The sequence below is a fragment of the Leptonychotes weddellii genome, chromosome 7, assembly GCF_054177405.1.
Source record: "Leptonychotes weddellii isolate Sample4059 chromosome 7, ASM5417740v2, whole genome shotgun sequence".
Classification (NCBI taxonomy): domain Eukaryota; kingdom Metazoa; phylum Chordata; class Mammalia; order Carnivora; family Phocidae; genus Leptonychotes; species Leptonychotes weddellii.
Window position 1 is genome coordinate 130,504,260 of NC_138375.1, and position 13,956 is coordinate 130,518,215.

General features: G+C 44.7%; 1 protein-coding gene across 1 annotated transcript in view; it reads right to left on the bottom strand.

Annotated features, from left to right (window-relative positions):
• Positions 1-13,956, bottom strand: part of KCNN2 (potassium calcium-activated channel subfamily N member 2) — a 143,767-nt gene that overhangs the window by 35,414 nt on the left and 94,397 nt on the right. Inside the window, exon 4 of the mRNA XM_081825624.1 lies at positions 1,102-1,243. Coding sequence (XP_081681750.1) covers positions 1,102-1,243 — 142 coding nt within the window. The remainder of the gene's footprint in view (positions 1-1,101; positions 1,244-13,956) is intronic.

Below are 13,956 nucleotides of genomic sequence, written 5' to 3' on the forward strand. Positions count from 1 at the left end.
GCGGGGAATCTGCTTGGGATTCTCTGTCCCTCTCCCTCTGCCCCCCCGCCCCCCACCGTTCATGCTCTCTCTCTCTCAAAAAAAAAAAAAGAACAGTGGCATATCACCACAAGCAGCAAACCCTTCTCAAAAGCTCCCCAAGACCTGGCCTTCCGTCCCAGCCTCCTGCTGTACTACTTTTCCACTTTCTTTTTTAAGATTTTATTTATTTTTGCACGTGTGCATGAGAAAACACGTCACAAGAGGGGGTGAGGGGCAAAGGGAGAAGCAAACTCCCCGCTGAGCAGGGAGCCCGATGTGGGGCTCGATCCCAGGACCCTGGGACCATGAAGCTTAACCGACTGAGCCACCCAGGCGCCCCTCCTTTTTCACTTTACTCTGTGCGCTCCTGGCCCAGTGGCCTTGCTCAAAGGTACCAACTTCCTCCCTGACTCACTACCTTCAAATAAACCATTTCCTCCTCCTGGATGCCTATCCCTGCCTAAGCCTACCTTAGCTTAGAAGTCAACTTTCCAGGAATAGAAAGAAGATGTTATTAAGAAAATCGTAAGGAAGGGAAAATACATTTACCATACCATTCTGCACCTACTAAAAAAAAAAAATCTGCATATAAGTAGCCGGTTCAGTCTAAACCCACATTGTTCAAGGGTCAACTACAGTTTAATTCTGTAACTGACAAAATGCAGCTCTTCAGCCCTTCAACACACTTCAAGGTAGGTTATTAGGGTCCCCATTTTGCAGATAAGGAAAGTAAGTTTCAGAGAAGAGAAATTTACTCAAGTTGATGTAGCTAGCAGGACAATGGCAGAACCCATCGAAATGAGGAACTTTCTGGCTGAAGCTGAAGCTCGAAGACCGGATTTGCTCATCAAAATTAGTGCTTCTCCCACAAAGAACAATCCAGCAGCACCATGTGCTTAATGGAGCTGCATCACAGTAAGAATGAAGGTGAAAATTAGTGATGTTCTCTCCCAACCGAGAACTGATTATTTATGTATGCTTTGCTGCTTGCGGTTGGGAAATTGAATAGCTTACCATCATGTGGAGTGCCTTCACGAGCTAAGACTGTAAGTAAAAGAAACAAAGTAAAAAGATACTTACCATAATTCCGGTAAGCAAACAGACTCCTTTCCCACAGTATGTGTTTGGTACCATGTCACCATAACCAATGGAGAGAAAAGTTATTGATATCAACCACATTGCTCCGAGGAAGTTGCTAGTAACATCCTGTTGATCATGGTACCTGAAAAACAGCAAACAGAGCCAGTCCTTTATAATTCATCTATAGCATGGCTGCCAAGGGCAGCTGGATTCAATCCAGTGAATTCACTAAGTAGCTTCTATAAACTGATCTATATGGAGGGTTTCAAATCTCACTATTATGTGTAAATAAAATTGAGGTTCCACCTGAGCAATCTGACAGACATCAGGAAGTTCCTCAACATTAAAAATAGTCTGAAAGAAACTTTGAAAAATGATGACTGCTTTTTTCACTCACGTCAACTGATAAATGCACCTTTGTCCCTGAACTCTGTCCAGACCCTGCTCATGGCTCATCATTCCTTGATGCCCACCAATGTGCCTAACTTATGGGACACTATGCATTACTAGGCATTACTATACAATCTGCAATCTGCAATCTCTCCCCACACCCTTATAGTAGCAGGAGCCATGCTGCTCCCTTTGCTGAGACTGTCCTTTTCTACCTTTATTTCCATGATGGTCCAACTCCTAGTCATCCTTCACAATTAAATGCAGGGGGGAGCCTTTTCCATCTGCTCTTCTCCCAGCCCCTCCCATACACCCCCTCAGCCTCCTGCATCTTCCTCCATCATCAGACGATACTGTAACGGTCTACCTGGAAGTACTAACTGTCTTCCTTGAAGACACCAAATGTGACATTGATTGCACAATCCCGGCCCAGACCCAGAGCTTAATAGAACTTACTGCCTCGCTGTTACATACAAGAAGATTGCAGTCAGAAAGAAGGAGAGGGACCCAGTTTATCCTAATTAGTCTGTATGGTATCAAGATATTTGTGGTGAGGAGGAGGGTTTTTGGATCAGAAACAGATACCCTATCATGTTTTGTTTGAATTAGCAGTGAACCCTGGCCCATCATGGGAACACTGCTGCCCACCACGCATACAACATGGAGGCCATGTGAGTGATCCCCCTAGAAGAACTCGCCCTGAGTGCCTGTTCTATGTAGTCATGGGGCAGAGTGACCATCCTCCGGTCTCCATGGCAGTCAGAACCCAGACTGTGGTCACCAGAGTCATTCTTGGCTCTTCGCCCAACATCTCCTAAGGACCCTCTTCCTTCCCAGCTGTCAGATACCCCTGGGGAGGGCTCTCCTGTCCTCATGTCTTGTTCTCCAAAGCATGCTGATAACCACGTAGGCTGCACACATACAGCTCGCTGAAGGACACCCTGGGAGTCGCTGGTGTTCGGAGGGCAGAAACCTCCACCTTTCTCCCCCCGTTGAGTGCCGCCATGACCTAGCGGTGGAGTCCCCTCTGCCCAGAATGGTCAGGTGGCGAGGCTGTCATTGCCAAAAGGGAGGTCAAAACGCATTCCTAGCTTTCCAGGAAGACAGGTGAGTGCATTTACCTGAGAAACTTGGGTAAGTATCTCGTGTGCATAGGGTGACAAGATCCATGACGCCCTTCAGCTACAACATCAGCTGACACGCTCTATGAGCTACTCTGGGGACATGCTGTGCCTGTGTCCTAAGACTTCCATGGGAGAATGTGGTATTTATTTTCAGCAAGACCCTCAGAAGCTTTAGATTATCTCTTTCATGACATTGGGGCTCTCTATAGAGTATTCTTCATCGATCATTTGCCTAGAACAGGGAATGCATGACACCAGAGAAGGGAGGCAGGAACCTTCATGCCCTATTCCATGTTTAATGGTGAGACAAAGCTTCTTCACCAAGCAAGACCTACGGAAAGATGGGATACATTTAAGAGTCGAAGACTCTAATTCCCTGACACCTACGAAATATTTGTGGGGCACCCACTGAATGTTCAGCCCTTGACTTGCATATTCTCAATTTACATTAATATTTTAAGACCTAGATGACCTTTTTGGCTGAAACAGCTACTGTCCTCACCCTCTCTATATCAATAAAGTGTCCTCAGTCACTTAGAAAATGTGATCACATCTCCATGAAATCCTCAAGGTATTTCTATACCATGAACGACCAGAAGACATCCGCTAGGCACAAGGAACTACAAAGAGGAGTTTGAGATTTAAAACTAAAAGCAAAGGTCCCTAAGGGGACCCTTCGTGGCTGGTGTCCATGAGGAAATCTCAACTTTGGCATGGCTGTGGAAATATTTCCAATCTGTTCTTTCTGAAGCATTTTTCATTTGGTTTCTGAAGTTTGGAGAAGGAAGTAAACAATTTAGAAAAAAATATAATAAAAAGCATTCACTGGAACATTTAGGCCAGCTGACTCCTCTGTAGTTGCTTACCTTAATAAATATCCGAGTTTTAAATACACAATTTCTCCCTTCCTCATTGGACTCTTTGCAAAGACTCTCAAGCATTATGCCATGACATCATTCTGTCAATATTTATTATACCCTACGTACTACTGTAATCCTATAGTTAAGGGCCTGATTAGAAATAAACTTTCTAGGAATTGGTATTTTAAAGCTTGGGATTCAATGCTAAATTATCTTTTTTTTTTTTCTTGCTTATGAAAAAATAAACCTGCCTGAAAAGTAGCTCAGGATGGAAAAATAACATCTCAGACTACTGTTTATGTTACATTCAGACATACTTAGTTGTGAACAGTCAAGAGGGAGGTAATTAGAGAACCACATTAGACCCTATTTGAATAATCAAGATTTCTTTCCTGGCAACTCAAATATTAAACTTATCAGCAGGATGATATTATCACTTAGAACACTGCCAGGTTTGGAATTATGCCAGATTCACACCACTGTGAGTGATTAGTACGCACAATTTAAATGGCAAAGAAAAAATTTCAAGACATTTTTTTACAGATGCTTATTTCATGAACTTACTCAGGCAACTGCAACCTTCTTCTTCACAAGGACTATTCTATGAAAGACATGAAGAAATGACTTAAAGTGGCAAAGTTCAAATTCTGATCAACAGGAATCCTTGTTTAAGGAAAAGTACATCAAATAAGATTAAAACAAGAGCAAGGAAGGCCTGATGATCTGAAGCCTTTAAAATAAGAACTCTGGGGTTTGGAGAGAAGACTTACTGCACTATTTTAAAGCAGGTGCACACTTCATAGACGTAAAGGTCACGAGATCAGCTTTGAGATTTGAAAAGAAGCAAAATATTCCTTTTCTTAGCTTCCATTCATGTCTTCACTAGAGACTGTGGGTCTACCACTTTTTCTTGAATATGACAGTTTTCTATAATACACGTTTTAATGTGCCAGGGTTATTTTTCTAAGGGAATTACGGACTTCTTCCCTGAACAAGGCACCTCTGCCCCACACCCCTAACTCCCCCTCAGTATCTTTCCACAAGCAATGGAGCTTTGGCCACACGAATGGCTGGCACTTATGCCATCCTCTTTTATGGTTTTGTTGACCTGGGAACAACCCCCTCCCCACGCCGCTTCCTAGCCCAATGGTTAAACAATGGTTAACAAGACATAGATCATCTACTAATACAGAACAGTGATCCCCAAGAGATGGTAAACAACCAATGGCCATACAGTTGTGGAAGAGAATCCCCAGGATGTGGCTCAGGGAGGGAAACCAGGCAGAGCCCAAAGGTCTCCCCACATTCAGGGACAGAGCTGGAAATCCAGGGAGGCCAGGAGTTCACAGGACCAAAACCCAGAGAGGAGAAATTTGCAGACAGAGATCCAGAGATCTGCACTCCTTGATTATTCAGCTGTACTAATCAGTACATGGATGTAAAACCCCAATGTTGGAGAAATGGAAGTACTATATGTAAAGTGGTTCAGTATCACCTGAAGATAGGTTGTAGTAAGTGGCATCCTGTCCAGTGAAGAGAAGACCATGATAAGTTAGTTACAGTGTACGTACGTGTTTAAGTATGCTGTTACCCTCAAGGAGCCACTAAAATAATACCTCAGAGAGTAGTAACTGATAATACAATAAAGGATATAAGATGGAACAATAAAAATAATCCAAAAGGAGGCAGAAATAGAAAATAGGAACAAAGAATAGATGGGACAAATAGAAAACAAACAGCCAGAGGACAGATTTATCCAAGCATATCTGTAACCATATTAAATATAAATGGCCAAAATACCTCCAATTAAATGGCACAGATTGTCATAGAACCCATGGAAAGTTCTCAACTGCAGAGTAGCTAAGATCCAAAGCTCAAAACAGAGAACTGATGGAGTCTAACTATATGGAAGGATAGATGCCCAGGTGCCTGTCCCTGTCTGGTACCGCCAGGCAACTAACAGGAGATAGAAGTTTATTCTCTGGGGATAGACTGGAGATTGTGACCCAAGCGAAGATCAGGAAAGATGTTTGGGGCTGAAAACATGGGGACTGAATTCAAGTTTCCAAAGGGAATAAGCAGCATCTCCAGTTTCCTTTCTTCACTCCCATCCCCGACCCTGTAACAGAGCTCAGTAACACTATTACAGTGAAAGAATATTTTCCTTTGGAGAAACAACAGTTTCAGTGAAAAGACATTCATGTACTAACATCAAGGATTCCCTAATGAAACATGCAGCTCTCCATTTATCCATCCTACAGGAAATTTCACCACACAACAAGCTTCTCTCCCCACACAGAGCTTTCAATTCCCACTTTTGAACATGAAAGAACCTCAAATGATCAGCACACATTTGAAGTATATTCTCTGCAAAAAAGATGCAGACAAAAAAGGGGAGGAGCAAAGAAAACAGAAAGGAAGAAAGGAAAGTAAGAAGGGATGGGAGGAGTGAGGAAGCAGAAGAACTTGGACACAATGCAGGGTGATGGGGACAGGTCTCCTGAACTCTCTAATTTATGTCAGCAAAGACCTAAGGGAAAACATGGCATCCATAAAACAGGGACAGGACGCCAACAAAGGTGAGCAATTTAAGAATAAAAGAGGGGGACTCTTCAAAAAAATTTAATATTACAGCAAAAAAAAATCATAGTATGATAAGAATATAAATTAGTGGAAATCTCCCAGAAAGCAGAACAAAAAGACAAGGGTAAAAGGAGAAGGAAAAAGATACATTCTCAAAGAATCAACAGAGAGGGCCTAACAAATGAATTTCCAGAAGAACACAGAAAGTGTAAGGAAAGAGATGAAAATGTTCCTTTATTTGTTTGGTTTTCCAGGAAAAGTGCAAGGCAGGCATCTCTAAGATTCTCGTTAGTATCTGCATACAGAATAAGAAAAGACCCATGCCGTGGGGAGTGGGGGTAGTCACAGTAAATTTTAAAGTACTAGGAACAAGGAGGAGACCTTAAAAAGTTTCAAAGAGGGGAAAAAGAGATCACAGCTAAACATTAAAAATGGTTGCCTCTAACATGATTTAACTGTTTAATTTGTGTGTGTGTGTATTGTGGTGGGAGAAGAGGAGGTAATCTATCTCTCCTGGATTTGTAGAGGGAAGGAATGGAGAATCTGGGAGGAGGATCTGAACAGGCATATTTCAGCCCCTCTGTCTGCTCTGCCTGCCCACAGAGCAGGCATCTCTGGTTCTCCATGTGGTCAGCTTCCCCAGGGCAGGGGCAACGCCCCCAGGTTATGAGGTGTACCTACAACTCCATCTACTTCAGTGATGAATCAGGGGAAAACCAGGCAGCCCACTGGGCTGTAGGTCAAGTGGTGGTATCCAGATCTGCCTTATGTCAGTAATGAAGCTGCTATTTTGACGCCTACCAGTTGAAGACCCAGAGAAGTGAGCGCAGGATGATCAATGATCTCTCTCCAAACCCCAATTATGTGCACATCATTTTGATTTAAAGTAAAAGCAAATAAAATAAGTGATCCAATTAAGGAAAACATAGGAGCACAAAAAGAAGTCCACTGAAGGCACACACCTAGGTTCAAAGGAGAGGGGTGCTGAGTTGAGGAGGAGCTAAGAAAGGAGGGTGACCTGCATCTCTGATTTGCCACTGGTCCAAGTCATAGGTGGTCACCTATTCAAGCATACTGGAATCACCCACAAAGCATTTAAAAATAACTGTGCAAAAAAGCCTGGTATCCCATGACAAGGATTTTTTTTTTTTTTTAGAGCTCCCAGCTGATTTTAATGTATTGTCAAGCCTGAGAACCATCCATGAGCTTTATTTCAGAAGTTCCTCATTCAATCTACATGTGCGCAGGAACAGGCAGATGAACAAAAAGGAGGCAGTATTCATGAAAAGCTTAAAATATAGTAAGGGAGAAAAACCTGATGGCCAAGAATAATCAGGTAACAGGGAAGCTGGGATGAATGTGAATATGAAAGGTAAAGGCAGATCAAGACACAAAGTATGTAACAGATTGAAAGTAATGATAGGGGCGCCTGGGTGGCTCAGTCATTAAGCATCTGCCTTCGGCTCAGGTCATGATCCCAGGATCGAGCCCCTCATCGGGCTCCCTGCTAGGCGGGAAGCCTGCTTCTCCCTCTCCCCAAGCTTGTGTTCCCTCTCTCACTGTGTCTCTCTCTGTCAAATAATCTTTTTTTTTTTTTTAAAAATAGGACACTGACACCTAAAATTATCATCTTAACTTCAACCAGAATGTAGAGTCCAGTAGGTCCAGACAGGCTACTAAGTACCTCTCTGGGCGAGGGTGCTCTAAAGTGAAAACAGAGCAATCTTATGTATAAAACTACTCTGTAAATGATTTACACAAAGTTCCTTCAGGCCAGAGAATGTGAACATCCTCAATCGATGTGACTTTCTTCTTGTCCCTTCCTTGCTTTCCTGCTCTTCTCTCTACCACTGAGTTGTGAAAACACAAACATGGCTTGGGGGTCCCCATATATTGACTTCCTTCACTACTGATAAATATATCCCAAGAAAAGCTGCAGAGATACCAAAAAGCCCAATTTTAATTTAGGCAGAGCCAGTTCTGATTTTCATTAAATGTATAATTCTCTCTTAACTTTAAAACACCAAAGTGAGTTTTCTATTTTGATTTCATTTTGCTCCTGTTGCCCATTTGGAATGCTTTCCTCTCTTCTGTTAATTTGGAAAAGTCGAAAAGCTAAAGGCTTCTCTCTCTTCCTCCCCTCCTCCCCCCTCTTCTCCCTCCCTTTTGCTTCCTCCCCACCTGTTCTGTGCCTGTGTGTGTGTGTGTGTGTGTGTGTGTGCGCCCCGCACATGCACACATGCTGGAGGGGGGCGTGGTTCGTAAAATGACCGAGTTCTTTTCTTTTTTTTTTTTAAAGTTTTTTGGGTTTTTTTTTTAAAGATTTTATTTATTTATTCATAAGAGACAGAGAGATTGAGAGGCAGAGGGAGAAGCAGGCTCCCCGCTGAGCAGGGAGCCCGATGCGGGACTCGATCCCAGGAGTCTGGGATCATGACCTGAGCTGAAGGCAGACGCTTAACCATCTGAGCCACCCAGGCATCCCAACCGAGTTCTTTTCATGTGTTCACCTTGGCTAATGAGAGTTTCATTCACTGTATGGATACAGAAGATTGATCTTTTGGTAGGGACCATCAGTGGATATGTTCTAAGAGCATATGCTTCCTATGAAAAAAAGCTAAAAGTCTCTAGAGGAAAAGAGGGGGATGATAGAATGGATTTTCAAACTTGAAGAATTACATTATATGCCCCGGAAAAGATGCTGCCTCTCTATTATCCATTCATGCATTTTCACTGACATGAGAATAAGTGAGTTCAGAAAGGACTTCCCTGTCAGTAAGTTAACAGTCTCAGTTCTCTGTAAGTATTTGACAATGATCTAGGTTAAAAACCTATAGGAAAGACAATGGTATCACATTAACGCACCCTAAAAATAGACTTGAAAAGTCTTCTCAGCATTTGGGCTCTCTCTGATAAAATGGTTAGGGTATTAGGGAGGGCATGTGTTGTGATGAGCACTGGATGTTATACGCACCTAATGAATGAATTGAACACTACATCAAAAAACTAATGATGTACTATATATATGTTGGCTAATTGAACATAATTTTTAAAAAAAGGGTTTGGAAATATGGCCAGCTTTGGAGAGAACTTCCGGGTCTGAGAGCCATGGTCGCAAGTCTGATTCCTGAAAGTGAAGGTGGAGAAAGACCCCAGGGCATGCATGGCCATCATGAGAGACTTCCCTGAACAGAGAACTCCATTTAAGCAATGGTTCTCAATCCTAGCAGACCCAATGCCATCTCTTAAGATTTTGAAATGGAACGCAAACAGTATACTTTATCTATATACATGATTTATAAAACAAAAATCGGTATAACACCCTAACTGCAATACAGAGAAATAAAAAAGGAGTACTTTACAATAAAGCATGTATTTCAGCATCTAAATACTCAGACAAGACTAACTTAGAAGACTTGAGGAACCGTCAGTTTGTTTGTACCTTTTATGTAAAAGCACTCGAACACAGTTCAGTCCAATGAGAGTGACATGACAATTCAAAGCCATGGGGGCGTGGCCAGAGCTGATGTGATTTTCTGAAATGTGAAAAACTTCTGGCCAAACCCCAAATATAACAAATGACAATATTCCCTCCATTTATACATTATAAGTATGTTGTAAATTCTATTATTATAAATGTCATAAATAACACCCTAATTTAAAAAATGAAGTGTATATTACAGCTGAACAAAAATATTTTGTTTATGCTTAAAGTGGATTTAGGTTTCAGCTATGAAAATTATAAATAGGTTTTTAGTACACAGAATGTCCAGCAGGTCGGTCCAAGGTCAAGTGCGACACAGATCCTCTGTTGGATGGGACTGTCCCATGCACATCAGAATACAGAGCATCCCTGTCTCTACCCAGTGACAGACAAACAAACAAAACCCTTCTCCAAAAGGGCCCCTGGGGGCAGTACTCGGCCCAGTGAGAACCACTGGTCTAGAGCTTCTGCTGGGATACTCCAAAAGCCATCTGAAAATCTGGAGCTGGCTGCCTGTCAACACATCTGGAGAGCAGCCAAACTAGAAAACCTTGGGATTTGGCACCAATGATATAGTTTCACTCATATGTGGAACATAAGGAATAGCACAGAGGACCACAGGGGAAGGGAGGGAAAACTGAAGGGGGAGACATCAGAGAGGGAGACAAACCATGAGAGGCTACGGACTCCGGGAAACAAACAGGATTTCAGAAGGGAGGGGGATGGGGGGATGGAGTAACCGGGTGACGGGTATTAAGGAGGGCACGTGTTGTGATGAGCCCTGGGTGTTATCTGCAACTAATGAATCGTTGAACACCACATCAAAAACTAATGATGTACTATATGCTGGCTAACCGAACATAATAAACAAATAAACAAATAAAAATAAAAATTTGGGCAAAAAAAAAAAACAACCCAAAATAAAAACAAATGATAGTCTCAAGCCCCTACTCCTCCCCAGGCGATCAAAGAAACATCCAGCTCCCGAACAATGTTATAACTAACGCTTGCATTTCTTTTTTTTTTTTTTAATTTTATTTTATTATGTTATGTTAATCACCATACATTACATCATTAGTTTTTGATGCAGTGTTCCATGATTCATTGTTTGCATATAACACCCAGTGCTCCATGCAATACGTGCCCCCCTTAATACCCATCACCAGGCCTGCATTTCTGACCACGTTTCTTTTCCCTCCTTGTTTCTTTATTCACTCCCCAACCCTTCGTGATTTACCTTTTCTGAGGCACGCTGCATCCCCTCAGCTCCTGCTGTATGCCAGGCCCCTCACACACACTGTGAGCTCCTCTCCAAGGGGGCATGTGGAGGCCCAGCCAACAGAGATGGAGCCACGTGGGGTCGGGCCCAAAGATTCCCCTACCAGAAAGTCACTTTTGCAAAAAGCATTCAATAGAGCTCACGTCTGACACACGCCAGGCTCTGCCAATGGCCGACAGAGCTCGTCTACGCTGGCCTGGCTGGCCACAGATTGAGAAGCCACCCAGCACCATCTTGCACAGGCCTGGCAGTCTGCGGACCGATCCACCTGCCTTCCTGAAGGCCAAGCAGAGTGGCTGAAAGGGCAGTCACTAGGTGGCAGCGCCACACCAGTTTATCCCCAAGGCCATCGGCCCAAGTGGGCCAGACCAGGGCCAGGGTCAGGGTTTCTGGGTTGTGAAGGCCTTTACTGGGAACACCTTCCAGGGAAAGCCCGTGCCCTGGGCATCCTGGGGGGGGGGGCTGCACCACGGGAGAAACAGCAGTCATGGGTGACACAGTCCCAGGCCACTCCTATGCCCGGCAGCCCTCAGCGTTGCCAAGAATCTTAGGGGCGTCTCCTGAGACAGGACGGGTGGGTGAGTGAGGTGGGGGGGGGGGTGGAGTGGGGGGAGAAAGAGAGACAAAGAGAGAGAAAGAGGGAGAGAAAGAGAGCGAGAGAGAGTGTGTGTGTGTATCTGTCTGCACAGACTCCTTCCCAGATCCAACGGAACATAGATCTAAGCTAGCAGCATATCTTTACACTTCACCCTCCAACCTGAGATTCTCTCTAGATCACAGACCAGACCTTATCTCCTAAGTCTGTAAGAAGAAAAAAAAAATGCTGTGATTTTTTTTTTTTTTAACTAAAACTTGTCCATGTTGGAATTGAACCCACATTTGCAGAAACAGAAGTTGGGGTCTTGTTTCCGTACCTTGCGATGGGGTCCAGGAAGGACAGCTCTGCATTCAGAGCTGGTGCCTCTCCTGTTAGCTTTGGGGGACCCAGAGCCGTGAGTCTCCCTGGCCGAGGGTCACACCATCTACCCTGGGATAACCGTGTACTAGCCAAACGCTGCCTGATCGTTTGGCTAGTAAAAGGCTGGTTGGGAGTTCTTGGCTGAGCCAGTGCTCCATCTGCGTGCAACGGGCACACAGAGCAGGGCGTCTGCTTTTGCGAGTGCACCTTCCTGCACCCGGGTGAGGTGGCAGACAGCGGGGCCTTCCCGAGCACATGCAGCTTCGATTTTGTTCCCTTCCCTAGTCCCACTGAGGCAGAACAGAGCAGGAGAAAGAGCGGAGGAAGGAGAGGAAAGCAGCCTCAGTGGGGAGCTGTCCCGGCACCCCAGGGGAGAGCACGCCAGTGTGCAAAATAAGGAGAGCAGGGAGGAAGGGGGGCGCTTGGCAACCAGAAGCCCGAGCGAAAACCCAAGAAGAAGAAGAAACATCTGGGCAGCTCCCTGTGTTATCCTGCTCCCTTGCCTCCTCAGCCTCCCTTCCTCCCACCAACACCAGTGAGTGGACCCTGGGGAGGGGAGGGGAAGTGGTGGGCAGGGGAGGAAGAAGGTCCATTTCTGGCTCTGGCATCTCTCAGGGGCTCCTGAGGCTTGCACTGTGACAGGGCTTCTGTCAACTGAAAAAAAGAATATGCCCCAGTGATCCAGATCAATCCAGCTCCGAGACATCATATTGACAGGAGGCACTTATCCCGAGTCGACTCTAAATCTTTCATGTTCAAAATCCGAGAGAATGAAAATCCCTGCTTAGAACCTGTGATGACAAGAAGTGTGAGCCTCCGGCGCTCCCCAGTTCTAGGCTAGGCTTCTAGGGAAGCAAATATTCAAATATCCGTCAATGTCATTTATTTTTTTTTTTCCCTGAGGGAGAGGGAGAAGCAGAGGAGTCAGAACGCTGAGCCACCAAACCGAGAGATCAGAGAGAGCTGGGCTGAAGGTGAGTCCAGCACAGCAGAGGAGGAGGAGAGAAGAAATCACAGATGTTCTGAGAAGGTCATGCGCCAGGTTTTCCCAGTTCAATTCTCCCACTTCAGCTACAAAAGTGAGCCTGGGAGGGCCAACGAATTGCACCTTGCTTACTTCAGCATGGGGAGCTAAAATACAGTCTGCAGTGCCCAAGCATCATGAATGAAATGAAAACACAGGTCCTAGGTCATGCAGGAGGGGCACCTGGGGCCACGGGGCTCCCTCAAACCTGACCCATGGCCTCCGAGGGCTGTTCAAGCCCCTGCTGCCTCAAGTGCTCACCGCAGTACACTGGAAACATGGTTGCTGATGCCCGGGACTGCAGACATCCCCCTCCCCCCGCAAAGAATCAAGATTGTAGCTTGCCAAATCAGTGAGATTAACTTTTTTTTTTTTTCCAGAGAATTCAGGAATCTGTAAAAAGGAATAGCATGCAAGGAAGCCTGGATGGTCGATGACCTCCACGCAGGGGCTGTTTGCTGGTAACCAAAAGCCATCAAGGGGACAGAATTACAACAATCGAACAAACCCGGGCGCTTAAGCTGGGTTGCATAATGTGTGCCCATCCTGTCTTTAGTACAACCGCATGGCAGCGATATGATCTTCTTAAATGCTATTCCTGTTCAGCTGCACTAACCCAATGTGAACCTGCGAAGTCAGAAGCATTTCCCTTCCACTAAAAGTACCACATCAGGCTAAGAGCAGCCAAACCCTTAGCCCAAATGCGACAGCTAGATCTAAAAGCACAGAGTCTTCTGCATGGTGCCTTGAAGTGGTGAAGACCTGGCTATGCAGGCAAGTCACTGTCTTCTCGGTCCTAGCAAATCACGTTAAGAATTGCTAGGCGCACAGCTTGGCAAACCCCAGGGGTGCCCCCAGGGGATAAAGGATTTGCGTGTGCTCTACACAGGCTTTGAGGCAGCCTACAGGAAACATCTGACCTGCAAACACACCTATTAGAATGGGAAGCAAAAACCCCCGTCCAGCTCTGTCCAAAAGGGCTTTCTGCAGCAATTCTGAAAATGGTCACTATGTGTGCTTAGCTATGTCACTAGCCACGAGCCTCATGTGTCTCCTGAGCCCTTGAAAGGTGGCCAGGACAAATGAGAAACAGAGTTCTGAGTTTTATTTCATTTTTACCAATTTAAAATGAAAATTAAATAGCCATCTGGGG